This window comes from Apis cerana, linkage group LG4 (assembly GCF_029169275.1).
Source record: "Apis cerana isolate GH-2021 linkage group LG4, AcerK_1.0, whole genome shotgun sequence".
In the NCBI taxonomy this organism is placed as follows: Eukaryota; Metazoa; Arthropoda; class Insecta; order Hymenoptera; family Apidae; genus Apis; species Apis cerana.
Genome location: NC_083855.1, coordinates 30,870 through 57,726, shown reverse-complemented (window position 1 = coordinate 57,726; position 26,857 = coordinate 30,870). Strand labels below are relative to the sequence as shown.

The following is a 26,857-nucleotide window of genomic DNA, read 5'->3' as shown; positions in this document are numbered from 1 at the left end:
TAATTAAATAAATAAATATGCTGAAACGAGAAAAGACAATTGTCTTGCCTTCCGGGGAGAATGCAAAAGAAATTAGTTGATCACCAATAACGCGATACATGATTGACGCGATTCGCACTTTCTTTAACCACCACTTGCAGAGCACTGAAGTCAACTTGTACATGGAAAAGAGAGGGAGTACCTCTCGATCGGTGGCTATATAGCCAGTTACAGGACTGATCGTTTCAGTTCTCAACTCTTCGGTCAGGATTTGTCCATTTTTTCTTTTTTTTCACATTACTGATCCTTTAGGATTAATCTAATCTTATTTTGATTCCTGAAATATTGTTACGGATTCGCGCGATGTCAACGATAAATACAGTGATCCATGTGATCGATTTGTGTTTGTGAGAATCGCAATTCAAACAGTTGGCTTTTTAATAAATTTAGAAGAGAATTTGAATGTGAATGTAAAAGCAAATGCAATACGATGCATTTGGGAACATAGAAAGATCAATTCACGATTTTTTTTTATGTAAATTACGAGACAACGAGTAAGTTTGACGAGAGGAAGCTGATCGAATTCTTGTAACAATAATTGATTATTTTTTTGAAGAATTTATTTTTGAAAAGATGCCTCCTCAAGAAAAATTTGAAACGTCCATGCATTTGAACAATAGTCGGGATAATAATTTGAATTGTCAGAACTCGATGGATATTCAAATACCGGAAGCAAATGAAGTCAAAGAAGAAACGAAAGATTTAGATTTTGATGAGTTGTTACCCTATGTCGGAGAATTTGGACTTTATCAGAAGATCCTGTTTATATTGATGATTCCTTTTACTTCATTTGTAGCATGGGTTTATTTCTCACAAATCTTTATCACGTTAATACCGGAAAAATACTGGTGCTGGGTACCGGAACTAAAGAATCTTACATCCAACGAAAGGTAAATAAGTAAAATACATTGAAAATATTTTATGTAGTAGAAATGTAGAAGTTTAGATATTTTAAAAAGAAAAATATTTTCATTAGATAAAATTAATTTTGAATATAAAATTCTGAAATCTGAATTCAACAAACAATAGATTTTATTCAACTTCTTATAAATATGTATGTAAGATTTAAAATAAATGAAATTGTTTAAAATAAGAAATGTGATTTTTAACACAAGAATGTGATAAAAAAATTTTTCTAAAATTCATAGAAAGAAACTTTTTAAAAAAAAATTTCACAAAGAATTTATTTAATAAATTAGAATTATTTATTGTTTATTTGAAGTCATAATAATTATTTGTTCAATGATTTCAATGATTTTTTATCATGAGAGATAAAAATTAGGATTGATAATTTGATTAAGATCAAAGATAAATCTTTCGTTCTATCTGTTCTAACATTAATATCATCACTGAATAAATAAACAGTCTCATAAAATATATATAAAAGATTTTAATTCATTTATTGAAATATCTTAGTATTTATAAACACACATGAGATTAAAAGATTAATATTAATAGTAAGAATTCTATTTAATGAATCAAGAGATAAATTAAACGAAATCTTTTATATCATGTTTCTTAATCATTTTATAATAATTAATTCATTTACCAAATCTTGACATTTATGAAAAAATCTATATTATAGTTAGCGAACATACGGTAGAATATTATGATACAAGCATAATATAAAAAATATTAGAATAATTATATTGAAAATTTAATAAAATTTAATAAAATTTTTCATAATAATTTTATTTAAAAATAATGATTTTATTATTAGATCGCAATCCAGTTAGAAACTAAATTGGAATTTATATAGTAAAATTTTTTCAATAAATCACTTGAATTTTATTCAATTGATTTGTTCAGTAAATTTTTAATTTTCATTTTCATTTCTGTAATCCTAATATTGTTTTAGATATATGATTACATCAAATATTTATAATTATTTCAAATATATAAAATATAATAAAAATATACAATAAATACATATATAATATATATGTAATATCTATTGTATAACAGAATTTATATAATAGAATCCAATCAATCCTAATCAATCAATTTATTTATTATATACATTTGATAAAAAAAGTGGTAAATGAAAAATAAATATAACAAAGTGATAAGAATGAAAAATGGAAATCTTTGATTCAATGTAGTTCAATTTGATGAAAAATCGGATTGCGTTTATAAGTGTTTATGATTCTATTAATTTTGTGATCGTATTGATAATAAAAAATTCTAATGACGAACGATTATCAACATTTAATATCTGTTTTGTGATTCAAGATAAATCAGACATATATTGACAATCTGGATAAATGGTTTTGCACATATTATTTAATTATTAATCAAAGCACGTTCAAAAATAATGTTTTAATGACCTAACATCGTTTTGATTTTTTTTTTTGATCTCAAAACACAGTTAGGTGAAAATTAATTTTCTTAAATTAAAACTTTTAATAATTACACATTACTATAAAATATATAAAATAATCTCTTTATTTTTTAAAAAGTGAAAATTACTTATTTATAAAAAGTAATAATTTATAATACTAATTATATATATGGAACATCATTGCGAATAATGATAAAAGAATGTTTATATATATATATATATATATAATTTATTAATTTTTTAATTCAATTTTCATAACATAAATTTTTAATTTTCAATGATTATAAAAAATTTAAAAATTAATTTTATATAATAAATTATTTACAAAAAATATTTAAACAAAAAATTCTTTTATCATTATTCGCAATGATGTTCCATGATTGTTGTTCTCTGATTTCAATGGCGTTAATTCTGTTAAAAACATTTATACTATGCCCGGCGAGTATGAATATACAATCATTGAGATAAAATATTGCAAAAACTCAAACGAAAGTATCAATGTTTCTTTTAGTAATACGCTGTGACGAAATGTTTTTTCAAGCTATAACATTGAACCTTCGTTTGCTTACAACTATTGCGGTAGGTTAACAACCTTCGATGTTATTCGAATAGTGCTGGAGCAGCCGGTAACAGATCGTAAAAGTCTTCATGAAACGTGTTTCTACAAATAAACGTATGTATATTACAAATTTACATCTGTTTTTCTTCTGAAATATTTGCATAATAGGAATTATTGCTTTATTCCAATTATGAACTGATAAATAGTAAAATTAATTGATTTTTGATTCTTAATCGTCTTAATTTATTAGAAAACTTTAGAAACTTTGTTGATATTCTATTGCAATTTTCTCGTTAACGTGTCTGAGCCAAAGATCTTTCGATCTACGTACGAAAACTTGCTACTAAGAATGCTTCATGGTAGAATAGATATTAAAATTATTCAAGATTTAATAAACAATTTATAACAATGTAGAGATATTAAATGTTGAATATTTAACATTCTATGAAATAGATAATAAATGTAGAATATGTGATTAAAATAGGAGTGGTTTTTGGGTAGATATTATTTCAATTTGTTAACGTTTGATTTAATTTAAAAATGTTTTGATCTATTAAAAAATTTATCATTTGACAAATAATAATCCGTAAAAACAATATTTATATATAGCAATTTGTAAATTAACCTTATTAATCCACGCCTACGTTTCGATTTCACCATAAGACGTTTCATTGTTAAGATGTTTCAAGAGTCGAAGGATGTGTTGCAATATTCGCACAATGCTCCCTGTATAAAATTCCTCGAGTCGGTATTATCGTGTTCGAGGCGTAAACATACTTGAACCTTCACGCAAATAATGAGAGCGTGAATATAAAAAAATGGCGTTGAGCACGTAACATTTGCTTTGATATCGTTGATTGCGATGAAAAACGAGAAGAAACGGCAAACGTAGTTTTATGTAAAAGGCGTTTACCCTATGTATATAATTATGCAAAAATGTATGACGATAAAATATATTTCGATGATGCAATTAAAATTTTAATGAAAACTACATATGTACTGATAACTTTGTTGATCTCATTTAAAACAGACATTATTTAATGCAATAACAAATATAATGCGATTATCAATGTAAAAGTAATATGTACTTTTTCTTTGCTAAAGAAACTTTCGTTAATTTCTACCGAGTGAAATAATTAATTGGCAAAAGAATTACATTTTAAAGAGAATGGAACAGATTCTTTCTTAAAATTCTCGCAATTTTCTGATAATATTAATTATGGTACAGATATATATATATATATATATCATACATATAATCATGATTTATTTAATTGAAAGAAAAATTTTTTGAATGAAAAGTATTTAGCGTTTAGATTATAAGGTATAATATTAATATAAAATCAATGTAAATTTTCTCTTTGAGTAATTATTTGAATGTTGTTCTTTTATTTTTAATTTCATATTATATAATAATGAAATGATATTTTATAATAAAATTGAAATAATTAATGTCAAAAATCTTAATTTCGATAATTATCTTTTTATAACTTAAAGCTTTTAAAATTTTAATCAATCTAAAATATTTTAAAGTTTTAAGTTGCACAAAGAACAAAATATAAATGAAATTATATTTTTTTTTCATTTGTTATTATAAATAATGTTTATAAATATTTTACGATATTTAATTATTTTTTTCAATGATTTTTTTAGATAATTTTTAGATAATTTTTTTAGATAATTATTTTTTACTTAATATTTTTATAATATTAAATAATTTTTTAAAATTATTGAAATATTTAAAAATGATTGAAAAAATGATTCTTTTTCTACTATATTTTAATTATTAAATTAGTACAATTAATATAATTTAATTTAACAATTGAAAATTATTGAAAGAAATTATCTTGCAATATAAAATATAATATGGCTAAAATAATTGTTATTTAATTTAATCAATGTGATATTAAAAATTTAATTATGGAAAAAAATCGTATTTTTAAATATGATTGTGATCCTTTCTGGCTGATCAATAATGATCCAAATCTTCTAATCTTTAAGCGATAAGAATAATAAGTATGCATCACTTATTCCGCTTATTATCTCAATCTCAAAACTTTTATCAATGAATATAGCATGAAAAATTTAGCATAAATATTTATATCTTCGCAAAAACAGTATTTTTTGTTCACTTTTTTTAAATATGATTAATTACGATTTACGATTAGATACAGATGATAATTTTTTCAATAATAGTATTATCGAATGTTTCATTTGTATTGAATTGAAATTGATGCAATTAATCGTAAATTTCTTAGAAATTCTTAGAAATTCTTCTTAAAAAAAATTTTATAATAATATGGTATGTAATAATTATATATAATAATTATATGTTTAAATTTTTTCATATATTAAATATTTAATAATTTTATAGTATAGATAATAGTTTTCTTGAAGTAATTATATCTATTAAAAGATTTTATATTATAAAGTATTATTACTACTGTTTAAAATTTTTGTTTTATTCGATAAATTAAGATTTTTTTTTTAATATCTTTTTCTTCAATAACATTACTGATTAATCAAAGAATCCAATGCAAAATTTTTTATTCATTTAAGAAATATAATTCATTAAAGAAAATATAAAAATTAACAAAGATTTCATTATAAATCCTTTAGTATTCTTTTTATATTTTTATATTATTATATTTGTTTTTAATATATGAATGAAAGAAAAGAATAAAAATAATATAACAATAGTTTTAAGAAGTAGTGATTTATTTTCAAATTAATAATAATATCAATAAGATATTGCTTTGTTTTGTTTCTTCTTTTACAAATATAAAAAAATATATTAAGGAAATATCCAGAAATTTTGTGCCATATTGATTGTAATAAATAATAAGTAGTAATAATATATATATATTATAAATTATACGTAAATCATGAAGAAGAAATGATGAAACATTGAAATGTTATAATTCTATGTTCATAGATGAATATTGAAAATTATTTATTACAATGATATTATATTCTCATATGTAACAATAAAATTACTAGAATTAATGCCGCAAATTTTATGATGTTGAAAAACATAGCGAAACTTCAGATTTCAATCTTGAGTAATTATAATGTGTGAAATTTGCTACAATGATACAATGACCGTTAATATTTTTTTTCTAACAAAGTAATCATTGATATTTTTAATTTAAATTGTTAATACTTATAGATAAGGATGATAATATAGATATAATAGATTATGTAATATTCTTAAAGGAAGTTTCATTGTTCCTTGTAATTAATTCGTTATATAATGAAAATTTATGAAATTTCATTGCTCATTACAGTTACAGATATTCATTTATTATATAATTATATGTCAATTAAATTTTTAATTGCTTTTTCCTTTTATTTGGTGATAAATATTTCATAAAAATTTTATCATAAATATTTTATTATAAGATAATAAAAATCCAGTAAGATTTCAAAATATCGTTTTAAGTATACATATTATTTAATGATATTATACAGATGAATAGAGTGAATTTCATTTAAATGTCATCATCTTGTTGACATATGTATTTTCTATTTTATTATAAATGCATAAAAACAAACAATTGTAATTATCAATAGCGAATTATCTTAATGATATTTATTATTAGTAAATGTTTTCATCAATATAGGGATGATAGTAAATTAGTCTTGCGGTTATTTAACAATTTTTTTAAAATTTTTACACATTTATATTGGTATCAGTATCTTTATAAAAATATCACCGTGGTCTCAATTTTCAATTCTAATCATATTGATAATATCATTTGCATATTCGATCATTCGATCATTAATTTATTTATCTTATGATTATTAATTCCATAAATTTACATATTTACAAAATTTGAAACATTATTTCAATAATAAAGTTAAAAGAAAAGATATAAGTTTTTGAGAATATAGAATTGTAGAACTTTTAATTCAAAAACTTTTTGGAGAAAAAAGTTTTGTAAGAAACATAAATTAAAATTTATATAAAATAATTCTTCGATATATTATATTATTTTATGAATCTTTTATTCAAATTGTAAAAATAAAATTATTTTTTGATAAAATAATAATTGATCGATAAACATATTTCATTACTAAAACAGATATGCAATAAGTTTATCATAATTATTCAGAAATAACGTATATTGAGAACTAAATTATGGAATATTATTAATTTAAAAATGATCCAAATATAACCAAAATATGACCCAAATCAATTTTTTTATAGCAAATAAAATTCCATTTAAACTTATTTTATTATTAAATAAATACGCAACAACTCATTCGTCGATATATAAACCGATGAAATATTATTAATTTAAAAATTGATGCTATGCTTTTGAATTAACTGTAAATGCAACATTAATTATTCATCTGTAGAATGTTTATTAGTATTGAAAGACATTATTATATACCGTACACTCTCTTCTGTTTCAGACTCTCGCTAGCAATACCACTCGACCGCGAAGGTTACTCAAGATGTAGTATGTACGATGTAAATTATACTTTGATTCTACTAAATGAAAGCTATGTGCCGAATCCATTGTGGCCGACAAAAACTTGTCAGCATGGATGGGAATTTAATTATAGCGATGTCCCTTATGCAACCGTGGCTACTGAGGTGAGACAAGAAATATTTAATCTGCAAGTTCCTCTTTTTGATTGTTTTTTTTTCCTTTCATTTTAGTTCCTTTCTTTAATTTTATTATTTACTTATTATTTTTTCTTTTATAATATCTAAAAAATTAAAATCACTTACAATTTTCAATATTTTCTATATTTTTCGTGTTTTCATTTCATTTAATAATAATACTTATTAATTATATTTAATATTATATAATATATAGGTATATACATATTATATATAATATTATATATACATACATATATATATATTCGCTTGATTATCTTTTGTAATTTTTTTCTTTTATTTAAATGTAATAAATATTAAACTCAAAAAACAAAAACTGATTAAAAAATATTAAAATATTTCGTTTAAGGACGAGAATATTAAAGACTGATATATCAGATCAAGAAAAGGTATCAATAATTATTACATAAATAATGATAAAATAATGATGAAAACAATGATGAAAAATTTGCAAAATTAATCAAGAAATAGAAGTGGGATAATCGGGAAAATTATTTATTTATTTATTTATTTTTTACGATGAAATATTATTTATTGCTAAAGATATTATTTTTCTTATTATATTATCTTTCATTTTATATATACCGGAATCTATTCCAGCGAATTTTTATATTGTTTTTTAGAAAAAAAATTTTCAAGAAGTTTTAAAGAACTTTGTTTTTTACAAAAAGATATCTTAAATTTTATTTCTTTTTTCTAATAAAAAAAAATCAAAGAATTATATTTCATTAGAAACTCAAAGCTCGCTTTATTAACGAATTCTTTTTTTCAATTCTATATAAAATTTTTAAGATATTTTTCGTTATCCAGAAATAAATCATTCGACCGTAGTTTTCTGCTGTAGCTGGAATGGGTTTGCCAATACGATTCCTTGCCAACTGTGGCTCAAAGTATTTTCTTCATTGGCGCCATATTTGGAGGGTTAATTTTTGGATGGATCGCCGATCAATATGGCAGGATACCAGCTTTGATCGGAGCTAATATGATGGGATTTCTCGCAGGAGTAGCTACGGCATTCACGAATACCTTTTGGCAGTTCGCATTATGCCGCTTTTTTGTCGGATTTGCCTTCGATAACTGCTTTACTATGATGTATATATTAGGTAACTATTTTTTGATATTTTTATTATCTTTTTAGATTAATCGTAGCGTTTCGTATTCATTTCGAATTCATTTTAGAGAATTTTTGTAATATCATTCATCAAAAAACGATTTAGAAAATATTAATTAAAAATGAAATGTATAATATTCTATTATTGAAATGAAAATTTTTACGAAAAAAGTTTGTATGTATATTACATAATTACATATAAATTTTTATTAGGTGAATTTTGTTGTAATATTTAAATAGTTTTACAGTAATATTGATGTAGATTAATAAATACATATGTATTATTGATATAGATATTTATTTTTTTATCATCATATATTATACATATATTATGATAAAATAGAGATTATATGTTGTATAATTTAATTTAAATTGAGAATTTAAAATTTAAAATTAAAAAATTTATATAGAATATTTATATAGTAAATAGAAAGATCTTAAGACCTAAGTCATCGTAATTTTTACAGCATATTGCCTTTTGTTATACTTGATTTATGACTGACCTTTTTTCAAGCAACACATGCATTCAAATTATTTTATGTTTGTAACAAAATATATATTCCTATACGATAATTCTTTATTCCAATGCAATTGAAAATTTTTTAAAGTTATGGAAAAATTGAAATATTTTTACTATTCTTTAACAATAACGATCAGAATAAAATTTCTGATCTCTTTCTTTTTTTTTAAACAAAGAAAACAATATTTTTGTGTATATAAATATAAATGATAGTTAATATTTATAATATTTAAAAATAATTTTATAATTCATAATCATTTAATGTACAAACAATTTGATTATTTCAAAAATAAAAAAGATTTTAAAGATTTAAGGATGATTCTTGAAAGAAGAAAATACCATTCTGATTTCTTTTTAACGTATGATATATGGTATATTAGTTTTTTATTTTATTTACATAATTGTCATCAAATTTAACGTTTTTAATTTTTAACATTTTTTTTATTTTTAATGTTTTATTCTTTTCTGCATAGTAATAATAAAGAATTCTATAAATATTCGCAAGATATAGAGAAGGGAATTTACATCATTGAAGATAAATAACGTAAATTCCTTTCTCCGACGCCTCTCATATAGAACATTCTTCATTATAATATAGAATAAAAATATTTTAAATAAATATTATCAGATTCAATGATAGCTTTTAAAAAATTTGTAATACAGAATATAATTTGATTCATTTATGTGCTATTAAATTTGATTATTATATATTATCAATTATATTTTTATAGTAATTACACGATAAATCTCTAAAGAATAAAAAATTGCTATCAATTATACTTTTAATCTGTTATAACTAGATGAAATTCTAGTTGCAGTTCAATTGCTTAAATATATAGTTACTAAACATCTATATTGTATCAAAAGTGAACGTATTTCCAAGTAGAAAGCGAATGTGAATAATAAATAATCTTTTCAATATTTTCATGACTGAATATATAATAAAATTTAAACAAATGTTTTCTTTGAATTAAAAAATCGTAATATATCATTCATTCGATATTAATATTATATATTACATTACTTTATTTATTTATTTTTCATAAATTATTTTAAAATTATAATCTATTTCTATTTTGACAAGAAGTTTTTATAAATTTTTTTTAGCCTACTTCTTTTATATGTTTCTTATTAATCTTTCTTTAAATTTTAATAAACTTCTATTCTGATTACGAAATTTCGACAAATTTTTATTCCTGTATTAGTAAATATTATCGAATATTTATTTTTCAAATAAATTTGTTTAAAATATTTCGTATAAAATTCTAATCAATATCTCTAAGTCTGATTTAAATGAATAATATATCATCAATATATTGAAATATTTTTGTTATAGAAGAGTCTACATATGGAATACTAATATAATATGTAAAAAAAAAAAGTATCAAAAGTATGCACATATATATGTAAAACTAATACAGTATAGAGTTCATTGCGAGTAATTGATACAGGTTTCTTTGATCAAATAGCAAAGTAGCACCCTTTGATTCCACCCGTGAAAATTGAAACTCAAATGGCGTGCACAGACCGTGACTCGATGACTCAAGTGAGACTGGAAAAATTTATGACTTGTTCACCGAAAACTAGGCCAAGTTGACAAGATTCGTGAGCAAATCGTAACTAGTTGATTATACTTTGTTTGAATTTTTTAATTTTTTGTCAAGGTTTTTTAATAGGTAATGAATATTTAATTATATAAATAAAGTTTGGTAAACTAATAATCGTTTATAAACTAATAGCTAAAAATGACTCGATTTATATGAATCTTATGTTAGACCGTGTGTGTTAATTGACTCTTCAGAAAAATAAAACGCAGATAGAAATCAAGATAAATATTATTAATTTATTTTGAGAAGATAATAAATTATATCGAGTTTACGTTATTATTTTCCAATATTTTTCTTGAAAAAAGAAAATCTTAAGAAAAAAAAATTATATTGTCTTTAAACGTAAATTTTATTTATATAATTCATATAATTTTTTTGTAATTTGCACTTTTTTTCGGGATTTCAATATTAGTTTTAATGTTTTAAATGGAAGGCTATACATTTTTTTATATCGTGTGAAAGTATGCTTCAAAACAAATATATAAATCAGTATGCTGTTTAAAAAGATACAATTTTTTCTTCTATCATTTTCTCTAATTAATCATTTCTGAAAAAAACGAGAAATAATAATGTGTATATTTTTTATATTAGAGCATAACGAGTTAAAGTAAATTAAAAGTGAAGAAAGAAAAGTGAAGAATTGGTTATTTTTATTAGATTTAAAAAAATACAAACAAAGTTTGGATCTTTTTTAAAAAAAAATTATAAAACAATTTGTTTAATTTTTTTTAATAAAATATGCATTTTTTTAACAATAAATTCTTATTTGTGTATGGAAATAAAGTTTTTAGAATTAAAAATTAGAATTAAAATTAAAAATTATATTTAAATAATAAAATGCTGTTTTAAATTTATGTTTTATTTATTTTTTTAAATTTAACTCATACAAGAAAAATATTTTCACATGGCCACTTATTTGATATTATTTTAAAATCGAAAATTAATTTCCTCATTATTTAGATCAAAGTTATAAATTTTATTACAATTTTATTACAGTCGAGCTTTAATAACTTAAATTTTTAATTTGAAAAAATTGATTTGATAATATAATTTTGTTTATTTTCTTTTCATCATCATGATAAATCAAATATAATAATTCAATTTAAGAAATTAATTACAAGTTAAATTTACAAAATTTAAATAAGTAAATTTTTATCATTAATGTCCATATTATTTGAAATAATTATCTGTATAATTATGTAATGATTGACAACTAATTGATTAAATAGTTGAAAATAAAAGATGATGCTTATGATTTTATTTTTCTTTGATTCCTTGAAAAAATATTAACATTGCAATATCTTTGTATGACAAATTTTCATTTATTGAATCTTTTTTATTTGAAAATTTCGATAAATTAAAGTTTACTTTTAGCTCTATCTTTGAAATTTGAGTGTAATAGAGATTTAGTAGACATACAATTATTAAGAGATGTATTAGATATAATATATATAATAATTTTATTTTAATAATGATTAGGATTGACAGTAAAAAGTTATTTTAATTAGAAATCAAGACATGACAATTTTATCAAATAATTATTGTAAGAATTTTATCTACATTAATTTTAACTTTAATCATCGTGAGAATTTCGTTTAAATATCATAATTATCATGAGAATTTCATTTAAACATTTTATGTCTAAATCTCTTAATTAAATTATAAATTCTATTGTTTCTTGAATTCATTTCAATTACATTTCATATTGACACGAAAAATTGCACGAAAAAAAAAATTAATGTTATTAATAAAATTTTATAATTTCCAAATCAATGAATTCTCTAGCATATAAGGTTCTATAATAATGTAAATTTTGATAATGAAAATAAATGAGATTTTATCAATGAAAATTAAAAAAAATTTCTCAGTCATTTAATTATCTTAGACAACATGAAATAATCAAATTTTAAAAGAGAAATTTCTAATTCAAGTTTTATATATAAAATTATTAATATTAATATTATATAATATTATTAATATTATATATAATTAATTAATAATTTATAACAGGATTTCATATATAAAATTAAAGTCATAAAAGTTAAGAAATTGACTGTCGATTATGAGATATTTATTCATACTTGATTATCTCTCCGTGGAAATTTGTTAAGAAATTATACTTAATTATTATATTATACTTAAGAATATTCTATTCGTCACACTTTTTACAAGTCTTTTTGTAACATGTATAGTGAAAAACATATTGAATCTTTGTAGAAGTTTCATATAATAATACATTAATGCTCTAAAGTAAAAGTTTTAGATATCAATTTTTGATACAAAAATAAAAAGAAACGTAATAAAACTAATCGAAAAAAAACAAGAGTCAGTGAAAAATATAATTGAACCTATATACTGGATAAAAAAGTGTTGATATTTTAAACTTTGTAAAAAAAAAATCGTAATCAGTATTAATTTTGAATTTGTTCTTTTCAATATAACAAATAAAAAAATAAAAATATTTTTCTTTCATTTATAGAATTATTTAAAAATTTCGTGAATTCACAATAGATTTAAAAATTAAAATTTTTTTTTACAATACTTAAAATTTGCTACATAATTTTTTAACTTTGGTTAAATTATTAAACTTCGAATGTTTGGATAACGAAAATTAATTATTATGTTCAAAATGAAAAAACTTGATAAAAAAATCATGTTTCATTGTAAAAAAAATATATCTCAATTTTTAAGTTTAAATTAAAATTTGATTAAATTTTTTAAATTTTTGGGAAGAAATATATTATTCTATTTATTATTTATTATATGAATTTTCTATTTATTATATGAAAAATGCCTAAGATACTTCAATCATAAAAAATAAGGAATATAAAAAATTTTAAAAACAATTGTGAAAAATTTGGAAAAAAATTGTGAAAAATTGTTAAAAAAACCGTGAAAGATAGGTATATATTTCAATTTAAAATGAATTTACAATGATGTTGTATGATTTTTTTTTTTAAGACATTATAACAGTTTAAATCTTTTTATCGAATATTAGTTCACTTATACTTCTCATTGTATGTCATAACCATTAAAATATTGGATATCTATTGGTCAAGATCTATATATATATATCTGATATCTTGATAAGATAAACTAATTCAAAAATAGTTCAAATGTTTTTTAGATTCATCGAATTTATAATAATAATTATAATAGTATCTATAATAGTAAGTAATGTTAATCTACTTTAAATCCTTATTAAAATTATTTACAAATTACACATAATACCAAAGATATTAAGAAATATGTGAGAAACAAGAGAATATATTGTGCGATCAATTAGAAAAAAAAAATCAGAAGATAAAAAAGAGAGGAAAAAAGAAATAAGAGAAAAAATATGAATTAGTTTCGAAATGTCCTTGTGTTGGACATTGCTCAATCGATTTATAGACACGCGAGATATTGGCGACGATTATTGCTCTTTAATACTAGTGTTTGTAATTCAACTTGTTATATTGTATACAGAATCTTCATTCTTTGTAATAAACGAGAGAAATCGTGCTTTAATACAACATCATGCAATTGCACAAGTGTTAGCAAATCTTAAAGACTGGAAAAGACTGGAAGAAAAACGTATGTTTTTTCTAAGCGAATATTATTACGTTAAAAATAATAAACTTTGATAGGTAGAATGATGAAACAAATAGAACAAGAAAGGACAAGAAGGAGCTTTGGCTTTTCCTTTCTACACTGTTTCTATGAGAATAATATAATATTTTCTTGATCACTTTATTTGTTATAGAGAATGTGAATAATGTTAAATTATAATTTTTTTTTAAATTATAATGATTTCTTTTTATAATAACCACATAATATGGATTTTTATAATAATACTAAATAATTATATAAAAATATAATTTCGATTTTATGCTAATTTTGTTTATTCAAACAATCAATTATCTAACAAGATAAGTATTTGGACGTATTTTATTTTACATACTCGAATATGTATTTCGAAAAAGTATCTAAAAATTAATTAACTAATTTTTTTAACTAATCTTTTTAAAATCTTAATTTTATTAACTAATCTTTTTTAATGTTAACATTTATTAGATATATATAATAGTCAATTTTCCTATCCATGGATCTTGTTCAAATCATGTTAAGTGAAATATTAATATAAATCATAAGAATGTGTCGATATCAATGAAAAGAGTCTATGAATCAAATATATCTATGAAATAAATCTATGAAATGGAAATATATCTATGAAATAATTTCTAATATTAATATTAATATTATTAACAATAATTATAAATAATAATTATATTGAAACTTTGAGTTAATGTTTTCCTGAATCAATTCTTTTGTTTTTCAATATTTAATGTGTTGCGAAAAAACTCACGATATCAATACTAAAAATCTATTATTCTACGTTGAAAAGATTGATTATAAGATCAATGTTGATTTTTCATTTCTCTTGATGTATACTAAATTCTTAAATTTTTGAAATTTTTTTTTTTAATATCTTCTATCTTATATCTATATTAAAGATTTTATAAAATTTTGCAAAATATATATTTAATTAAAATAGCTGTTTGAGAATCGGAATTCATAGAAATCCATGAATTATAATAAATGCAGAATAATTATATAATACATTTTTTATTATATTCTTTTTTAATTAATAAAATTAATAAAACAAAAGAAATATATAATAAAATAATAGAACAAAAGAAATATCTTTGATCTTTTTTTTTATGATGTTTTTAATAAAAATAATATCTTTTCTTGATCAATTTATTATCATGGAAATGAGAAAACATTAAATTGTTATATAAACAGAATATATTTAAAAAATATATATGTATAAAAAACAATTAAAATATGATATAATTTTTACAATTTTTTATTTAATTTATATGAATATTATTTAAATTATATTCTATAATTAATATAATATCAGGGCTTAATTTGAATCAAAGAATCGATTTTGCTTAGTCAAACATAACTTTATCAGACCATGTTACTTCATTAGAGACTCTATGAATAAAAGAGAATCCTGATACATATTTAAATTATGATTTATTATCTATTTCAATCAATTTATTTGTTAATTTTTGTTATTATTATATATTTAAAAAATTTATCGCAATTATGAAAATAATTAATTATTTCATAAAAAATTAACTAATTATAATTTAAACAAGAATTATTTCTTTTAAATAAACATTTATTTATTTTATTCAAAAAAATTCTTAAATTGTAAACTTCTTTGCTATATATAGATAAAATTTGATTTTTATATTGGATCACAGAAATTAAAGTGACCTTGAATAATTGAAATAACTTTTGAATGAAGAGATAATTAGTATATCTCATGAGTATATTTAATGAATTGGAAGTATGATTTTAATTTTTTAATTGTGTAACAACATAGGAAGTAGCAAATGTGTGGAAATTTATCACTAGTGAACAATGATTATTTGTACTTATGAAATAGAGAGTAATTGTTCTTAATGAAGAAACACTGTTAATCACTTAATTGTCTTGGTTTTAATCCAGAATTACTCTCAATTAGTTATAAATAGTAGTTTCATTATAATTGACTACAGTTTTTTTTTGTAAAAATTATGATGTTCAAATCATATTAAATATACTTGTTTGTTTGAAATTTTTATATCTTCTAATATCACCTATTATTAATCTCATTTTTTTATTCTTTCATTTCGAAATAAATCACAATAGGGAGATATTGTGATAAAAATGTTTAAGTTTATATTTATATTTAATTTTTTATTATATTTCAAATTTTTTTTTGTTAATATTTGAATATTATTTTGATTATATGAAACTACAAATGATTTTTTAAAATATTTTTTATTTTAATAACTTTTTTTAATAACTTGAATCAAGATAGCGAACTTTCATGTTCAATATTAATTTAATCATTTACTTTGGGATCTTAATTAATTTAAATGACAAAAAATATGAATAAATAAAGGAAAGTATGAATAAATAAAAAATCTAATTACGGATAATTAGGAAGAAATAATTATGAATGCATTTTTTATGTATTATAATACAAATTTTTTTTTAAATTTATTTTTATATTTTAAATATTCATTTACAAGTAAATTTGTATTAATATGTATTAATATAATATGTATTAATATGTATTAATATGTATTTACAATGATTATCTAATAATAATTATATTAACTTCAAAAATGACAAATAACTGAAAGAAATATTGAATATTTTTTTTACAAATGACATTTTAAAATATTATATTTTTCATTAAAAAGCATTGGATTGAAATAACAAATTTTTAATAATAATAATAAATATAATTATTTTTTATACTTATAAGACAGAATTTTATAGAAATCTAATCTAAATAATTTAAATTTAATTTATTTCTTATATTTATAATTTAAAATTTTTTCATCGAATATTATTTTCACAAATGATTTTTATGTTTTTTTTATTCCAGTGTTAGAATATGTTGGACCAAAATGGCGAACTTTTGTGGCGAATATGTCGATAGCCATGTTCTTTACGTTCGCATCTTGTATCTTACCATGGATCGCTTATTTTTTACTCGATTGGAGGATGACCTGCATTGCAACCTCAGTTCCTCTTGTCCTAGCCATAGCGACGCCATGGCTGATACCGGAAAGCGCTCGATGGCTAGTCAGCCAAGGTCAAGTGGACAAGGCCATCAATATTCTGGGAAAATTCGAGCGAATAAACGGCACTAAGGTACCCGATGACGTCTACAAGCGATTTCGTGTAAGAAATCAATTTATTAATCTTTCTATAATTTTTATTTTATTTTATACGTACCAAGCTATCATGTAAAGTAATGGTACAATCAGGTAAAAGAGATAATTTTAAAAATGATAACTTGTACAAATAAATCAATAAGAAAATAAATAAATAAATAAAACTTAAAAATTGAATGATATTAAAAATTTTATATAGATATAAGAATTAAAAATGAATAGTAAATTTATTGATATACGAATAAAAAAAAATTTTTTAATAGATATAATAATTTTATAACATTTATACATTTATGATTTCAAAATTAAATATATATATTTATTCATATTCGCTAAGTTGATATTATTTTACTACAACTTAATGTAATTATTTCGTGAAACTTTATAAATATCAAATTAAAGTATTTCAAATATTTTATTATTTGATAAATATTTTATTATTTTATATTTATTATATAAACAGAAATAAATATTAAGAAGTTGAAATTTGGTATTAATAGGAAACTTGTGCTAGAATATGCAAAGAGGAGGAAGCTGATAAAACATATTCAGTATTAGATTTATTCAAAACACCACGTCTACGAAATATTACTATATTATTCATCATTATCTGGTACGTATTATCTTACAAATATCAAAAAATCTGATTGAAATTGCAGAATTACAAAATTTTATATCATTATCGCATTAAAATATCCATTTATAATCTACATCACTATAATAATTTGCAATTTCATATGAAATATAATGCTTTCTTTAGAATTGTTTTTTTTTCTGTTATTTAGGATGGCGATTTCTTTAGTATTCGATGGTCACGTACGAAACGTCAATAATTTAGGCTTGAACGTGTTTGTCACATTCACGATTGCTGCAGCAACCGAATTGCCCGCAGACACGTTCCTCACACTCGTTCTCGATCGATGGGGCAGAAGATGGCTAGCTTGCTGTTCTCTTGTCATTTCCGGTGTATTTAGCATTTGGGCTTCTATAGTTTCCAATCGTTCGTACATTTCTTTTTTTACTTTATATTTTACATTTAATTGAAAAAAATTATGTTATTTTTTTATTTTAGTAAAATAAATAATTTCAAATAAATCACATATTATGGTTTATGATAAATTTACTTTATGTGAATAATATTTTATATTTTACAAAGTATTTCTTTATATATACAAGATATTTACAAAAATTGTTGTCAAAAATCTTAATAAACATGGATTTAAATCATTAATTTTAACGTTATGAAATATTTTTGTTACTAATTATAACGTATTATTTTTAGCGAGATTTTGTTCCATTTTTGCTTTAATGCAAATTTGTTTATAACTTAATAAATAAGATAATTTATATTTTTGTTCATTAACTTTTCTATTTGTTTTAATCTCTAGATTCAAATCTCCAAAAATATCCCATAAAAATATTAATAATCTATGGAGAGATTTTCATTTTTTAATTTATGTAGATTAAGTAGTTGTAAAATATATTAAGAAATGGATGTAAAATATTTTTATTATTATATTAATGAAATGAAATGAAGAAATCAATTAAAAAAGCTATAAATATATCTATTAGTCATATCTTCTTTTTATATTCGTTGAAAAATATACTTTTGCTATACTTTTGAAATAAATAATATGATATATTGTTACTAAATGCTAATTTATCGAACATGATTGAATTTTAAAGATAAATTTTGATTTGATAGATAATATTAAATAATTATTAGACATATAGTAGAAGACATTAAAGACATTTCTAGTAAATAATATAACAATTTGATATATTTATTATAATATATTATAGTATATTATGGTAATATTATTATAGTTTATTGTTATAGTTTAAATTAATTACTGTTAGTTTAAGTTAATAATTGTTAAGTTAATTTACTGAATATATAGATAATAGCATATTAATGTATTTTACTTTCATAAAATATACATGTCTTATATTATATTAGACCAATATATTGTATATTATTATCTTCATGAATTCTAGATTTATTATTATATCTATTATACATTATTATTACACATTATTTATTATACATTATTATATCGTTTTCTTTTTGTATAATTATTTATTTATTATTATCTTCTTTAATCTTTTATAATATGTATGAAAATCACATTTTTTAAATGTGAGAAGCTGATTTGATTGATTGATTGATTTTATCATTATGTCTTTCTTTATTCTTTTATTATCGAATAATCCAATTACAGTAAGTTGTTAGAATTAATTCTAACTTTTATTGTATTTCTTCGTAATAATAATAATATTTTTTTCTCATAGAAAAGAAGAATATATAGAAGATAATATAGATTTATTTTCTAAAATAAAGTTTTGTTTATAATTAGATATTAGAAAATATTCTTTAAGAGTGAAGAATTTATGAAGAATTATCAAATTTAATGCTTCTTTATTATAGAGTGATAACTAATAGGATTTATTTTCTAAAATAAACTTTTGTTTGAAGTTAGAAAATTTTTCTCGTGAGTGAAAAAAAATATAACACGTAATATATGTGGCTTATGGCTTATTTGATATTATCGTTTTGATTTATATTATTATCCATTACCGAAAAATATATAAGTTAATTAATTTTAAAAATATATTCTAATGTTTTTTTTTGTATATGAATACATGAAGATATTTTTTTTTGTATATAAAAAGATACATGAAGATTGAATATATTTTTTTAAATAGAATTATATATTTTTTAATGCACTAATTATAGTAGACTGATATTCTTCATAAAAAAATAAAATAAAATTATAAAATTATAAAATTAAAAAATTATTAATTTTAGAAAATATTTTAATTTTTATATTGCTATGATTCATAATAAATCATAATTTTTTTATGTTAATGTTTTTATGTTAATTTCATTTATTAATATTTTTTTAGCATAAAATCATGATTTTATAATATATATATAAAATAAAAAAATTAAAAAATTAAAATATCTCTTAATGATTTTTGAAAAAATTTTTAAATTTGATATTTTTGATTGATATTTTTTTACGAGAAATATGAGAATAAAATGCATTAAAAAATACATGATGCTATTTAAAAAAGCATAATTATTTGATCTTTGTGTGTCTTTTACATTCATCTACAAAAAATTAATAAAATTTAAAATCTCTTCTTTGAAATGCATGGAAATATATGGAAAATGAATGAACATGATAATATGATATAAATTAAGATAAAATAAATCATCTAAAGATAATAACGAATTTAATGTTTTTTTATTTTTTAATTAAAATGAAATTTTTTGTTAAAAAAATTAAAATTTTACTTTAATATTTTTTTCCAGATATTTATACAGCTACTTTGGCAATTCTGGGTCGATTTTGGATAAATATCTCGTACAATATCGGTCTCCAATATGCAGCTGAAGTGTTGCCAACGGTAGTTAGAGCTCAGGGTGTAGCTCTAATACACATAATGGGATACGTCGCCAGTATCCTTGCTCCCTTCGTCGTGTATCTCGATGTCGTTTCATCGATTTTGCCTCTTCTTGTGTTGGGTACTCTTGGTATCATATGTGGTCTTCTGACTCTGTTTCTACCGGAAACGTTAGACAAGGATCTTCCACAAACGCTGCAGGATGGAGAGGATTTTGGAAAAGATCAGAAAATGTGGGATTTTCCTTGTATCGAAAGGTAAAATCATGACTAGAAGAAAATTTTAATCTTCTTACTTATTTGAACTTCATAAGAGATTTTTAAATTTTTTATTAAATATAAATAATTTTATAATTTTTAATTATTTAGGATATTCAATTAAGATATATGTTAATATTTTTAATTTTTTTAATAAATTCAAAAAGAATAAACGAATTTTGATAATTAGATTGCGGATATTTATGTAAAAATTTGAATGTATAAAATTTACAAAATATATATAAAAATATAAATATAAAAATATAAATACAAAGAAAACACAAAATATTTAAAGTATGCATATTTAAAAAATGAAACAAATTTTCATTTAAATTAATTTTTTTAATCACTTTTAAGTAAATTATAAACATTTATAATTTACTGATAATAGAATTTATTATTTAGTAAAATGTTATAAATGTTTTAGTATATATTATACAAATATTTACATTGATAATTTTTCCTTTGCCTTAATATCATATATATAATTGAAAATTACAATAAAAATCTTAAAAAAATCAAAAATTTAATTGTAAATTTAATTTAATATTAAATTATATATAATTTGCATTAATTTCACATATTTTATTTTAATTTTTACTTGAGAAATTTTTTATTTTATTTTTAATAAGATTGATTTTTACTGATTAAAAAAAATAGTAATAATCATTAAAATATAATAATAAAAATAATAATTAATAATCAAATAATTTAATGGCAAATAATGTTATACATAATTGTTATGCATTATGCATATAAATTTTTAGTAAATAAGAAATTTTTAATCTGATCAATCTATGATTATTGTACTTTTTAAAATTTATTTTTAAATTCAATTTTCAGAAAACATAAAGATGAAGAAATATCACCAGTCGCCATGTTCAGATCATTTTCCAGATGCAGCACGAGGAATTCGATGAGAGCATCTCTCCGTGGTGAAACCTTAAGGAGCAATATGATACGAAGATCAAGCATAAAATCTAAAAAATTCAAAAGCTCAGTTATAGAAGTGGAAAAATTGTAACGAAATATTCATTACGAATATTGATCTCTAATGAATAATTATTAGTCTTCTAAAAAATTGTGCAATATTAGCATAAAGTAAGTTGCAAAAGTAATCTTATTCCAGAATTGTGATCATTAATTTCCCATCAAAAATGGGATTAAAAATTAAAAATTAAAAAAAATTTAAATCTTTAATTATCATAAAAATAGATAAAAATTAAATTACGAATTTAGATTAAAGTAATGTTTATAATAAAATGACAAGCTATTGTTTTTGATTATTTGATATTATTATGATAAAATAAAGCATTTTTTTTCTGCCATCAGTATATATATATATATATATATATATATATATAAAAGAAATAATAAAATTGTGAATTTTAAAACATGGTCGAGATAAAAATAAGTTGACCATTATGACGTAGAATCATGTATCCTGTATATGATAATAAGTATAAAAATTTTTAGATCGATGTTAAGAGATTGACTTCGAATCACGCGATCGAGGTACTTACGATTAATCGTGATTATTTTTGCTTCAATGTAAAGCTTATTCTCATATATATTTTGTAATAAAACCGTCCAAGATATTTCTGGATATTATGATATTTTTTCAACATCTGTCTATTGATCATTTGCATCAGGATTTCTGTAGAAATGATTATTTTCAGTATTATTTAATGCTTCAAATTGTTTGTTGATTAGATTCTTTTTTTATAAATTATGGAAAAATTATATTAATTTTAGACAGATGATAAAAAGTTTTAACAATGAAATTATTTTTCTTGCAAGTCGATATAATTATTATTATAAAACTATAAATAGAGAGACGAAAAAAGAACTTATATATATAAATTTCAAATACTGTTTCAACAAGATATCTAGCTTTCAATAACATTTAAAAAAAATTGTTTTTTTGTAAAAAAAATATTTTTACAATAAATTTAAAATTATAATATTAAATAATAAAATTTTATGAAAATAATAAATATTTATATATATAAATTATATATATTTATATATGTAATAAAAATTTTTTGAAAATTATTAATTAATTAATAATTTTGGAATTGATTTTCATCAATATTTTCGAAAAATTTATTATATTTTAATTGGAGTAATTATTGGCCTTTTCTTTTAAATAAATATTTTTTTTCGATTCATGAATTCCCTTTCGATTTTGGTATTTCATACATATATAAAAATAAAAAAACAATTATTCTTCCTCTTATTCTAATTTTTTTCTTCTTGATTGCAAATGGAATGATTTTCGTTAATCTTCTTCGTTGAAAAGCTATTTTGTTTCCAAGAATAGCATTCAATGTTGCAATGTTAAGCTTTAACAAACGACAAAGTAATTGACCTTTAAATTATTAATATTGTGTTATATATAATGATGAACGTGATGAATATGTGTTTCGAGTTTAATGACTTATCAATTATATGCGTTATAAGATTGTAACTATTGTTTACTACTAAATAAAATTAGATATGCAGAGAGGTATGTCGAGATTAATCTTGCATCTTGATATAGACATGTATGCAAATGAGATTACATAACATTTCGATTACAATTGTTATGTTTTTTTCTTTGTAAAAAAAATGGCATTATAAATTGTTTGTGATTTTTTATTCATTACTTTCATGAGTTTTTGTATATCATAGGATATTTGACATTAATTTTTATATACTTATCTCAATTTTATTTATCTTAATTATTTAATTTTCTTTTTTCACTTAACGCTAATCTTAACGTTGACTCGAAATAAATATTTTATTATAATTTTTCATTTGTAAGATATGTATATAAAATTGCTTTTTATTGCTATTAAAAGTTATTTCAATAAGAACATATCAATGATTTTTTCGATTACTATGATCATTTGCTAATATGTTGATATTTAGTAGAATTTATATCATATTAGAAATATACTAACATAATAATCTTTAATCTTTAATTTTTTCTATGAATTAAATATTTTTAATCTTAAACTTCCTACTTTATATATAGATAATTAATTATTTTATTCATTTTCTGAAAAAATAAAATTTGAAAATTTGAATATTTAATTATAAAATAAAATTAATATTAAAAAAATAATTCTAAGTTAATTTTATTAAGATAATTATTATTAAAACAATAACTATTATTAATTATTAATGCAATAACTATTATTTCAAATAAAATTATGTTATTTATATTATTTATAATATTCTGCATAAATTTATTTCAAATAAAAATAAATTAAATTATTAAAGACATTATACTATTTATAATTTTTAATAATTTTAATAATTTTTTAATAATTTTGAAAACTTCATGTGAGACATATCTTAAACTTATTCTATTCTTAAAACAGAATTAAATTTATTTTAGAATAAGATCATAAAAATATATTATTTATTTCTTAGCAGTTAATTTTAAAAAGAATATACTATCTGAATATCATAAATATAGTATAATGGTATTTATTTAATTTTCATGGATCTTCAATTAGTTTCTATTTTAAATTTTATCAATTGCTAAATTTTGTAATTAAATAATATTTTAAGCAATATCTAAAATTAAATATTGTTATCATGTAATAAAGTAGTCTTATTTTTTTAATTCGTTTAGTGGTATTCAAAGATCTCTAATTTAATCTCTAATTTAATTAAATCTGTGTGTTAAAGCATATTTCTCTTTTATTTTTCTATTAAAGCAATAACGAAGAACTTTTTATTATTTTCACTATACATACAAATGATATTTATATCAAATTGTAGTATTGCAACATTTTGTTCATATTGACAATGTAATAAAAAGAGCATTTGAATTTTCTTTTAATTTCGAAGTTAAATTTATTATTAATACAAAGGGATATTTATTCTCATTATAACATATTAATGCATGTTTGTTGTTAAAAAAATAAAATAGGAATATGAAATATAAAATATCAAAGAAATGTAAGAAAAATATAATAATATATCGCAATAGAAAGAAATATTTTTTCTGAATTATAATATTAAGCAGCAAAATTGATCAATTCTATTTTTTGAAAGAAATTCTTTATTTTAGCCAAAATTATATAATTAACATTAAATTGATTATTTTTGATTGTTATTCACTAAAAAGTAATCAATTTCACTTTTCTTCTTTCAAATATTTATTTTTAATATTAAAATGTATGACTGACATATGATCAAGCTTTCAAAAACCAAATTTATTAATCTCGATAAATCGATCAATTTAGCTTTTCAATTGTCAATTGTGTATTATTTTCAAAGAAGAAATAAATGACAATTTTTTTAACAATAGAAATATAAAAAAAATGACAATATTTGATAAGCTTTTATAAAACATGAAAAATTGATAAAAAGTTCTTCGTTGAGCTTGCTTCAATGAGAATGCAGCTTATCGTACGCGTCAATTTTAACAGATATATCATATCACGGCAAAAATAGCATCGAAGCTCTTTAATTATATTGTCTGCAAAAATATTTATAGACATGGAATGACATCATAATCGTACATCTGTCGTAGTTTGTGTTCTTTTTCTGTTTCGTGATCAATGTTATGTGTAGATCAAAAGTGATAACAGATCAAATGCAAATGGAACTCTAATTGAAATAATACTACTTACGGTAACGGTTTTATAATTGTGCCTCTCTGTTATTAAATTCAATACCGATAACCGTTAAATTTATTACTCGAAAGCAGATTGCACGTTGTCGTTTAAATTAAATTTAAATTTTCTTTTAATATTCATTAATCGTCAATTATTAAGATATAAATAGCTTAACATTTTTTTTTTATAAATGTTCTTTAAAGTGTAATAATTAGATGTATTCGATATGTAGAAGAATTTCTTATTTTTTTGTTATACATAGTATTAATACATTCGTGAGAAAATGTCTAAAGACTAAAATCACAAAGTTGATATATAAATATATCAATTAAGTTTTATTTATTAAGCAATTTAAGTTCATGTTAGATAAAGCTAGGCGAGAATAGAATACAATGACAATACAAGTGCAATAAAAATACAGTGATTTTATTCAATTATTTTTATAATTTGTTAATTATACATTAATTATGTCATAAATGTTATTCTTACAGGCTTAGATAATATTATTTTAAATATTTTCATTCTCAATTTTTTGCCAGAATAAAGAATGTAGCCCTAAAATGAAGTCAGAACCGGTTTTTCAAGGATATTGTCAATTTCAAGGTGTTTCAAAAGGAACCGAATTTACAAAGCAATCTAATCCGGAATAAACTAAATTCTGTTAAATAATATAATAAATAAATAATATTTGTTTAAAAAAAACTAATGATAATATAAGAGAAAAATTTTTGTAATAAATCTTAAAAAAATTGCACAATATAACGGTAAAGAATTGAAAAATTTTTATCTTAATTGGTAAATTAAATAAGTTTAAAATTTATATTTTATATAAAAAAGTATTTAATTGTTATAATAATAATTTAATAATAATAATTTTATAATACAAAATGCTTATAGACTAATAAAATTAAATTGAATAAAAAACCTTTAATAGTTACTATAAACGGATATATACTTTAGGTTTTGAATTCGCATTAATGTATGATTTCAAAATAATGAAAAAAACTACATTATTAGATTTTGTCAATAGAT

General features: G+C 20.3%; 1 protein-coding gene across 1 annotated transcript; it reads left to right on the top strand.

The window, feature by feature from the left end:
• The first annotated feature begins 212 nt into the window (after positions 1-212).
• LOC107995217 (organic cation transporter protein-like) lies at positions 213-22,565 on the top strand. Its single transcript, XM_062073445.1, has 9 exons — positions 213-533; positions 596-929; positions 7,359-7,542; positions 8,417-8,675; positions 17,250-17,548; positions 18,042-18,154; positions 18,327-18,541; positions 20,861-21,209; positions 22,053-22,565. The coding sequence occupies exons 2-9, from the start codon at positions 613-615 to the stop codon at positions 22,231-22,233; spliced, it is 1,917 nt and encodes a 638-aa protein (XP_061929429.1). The 5' UTR covers positions 213-533; positions 596-612; the 3' UTR covers positions 22,234-22,565.
• Positions 22,566-26,857: the final 4,292 nt, after the last annotated feature.

Bases quoted from the DNA above. Each gene is read 5' to 3' on its own strand.
- LOC107995217 (XM_062073445.1), top strand. From the start codon at position 613: ATGCCTCCTCAAGAAAAATTTGAAACGTCCATGCATTTGAACAATAGT. The intron at 7,543-8,416 runs GTGAGACAAGAA...TTTCTGCTGTAG, and splicing joins ATGCAACCGTGGCTACTGAG to CTGGAATGGGTTTGCCAATA. The intron at 21,210-22,052 runs GTAAAATCATGA...TTCAATTTTCAG, and splicing joins GATTTTCCTTGTATCGAAAG to AAAACATAAAGATGAAGAAA.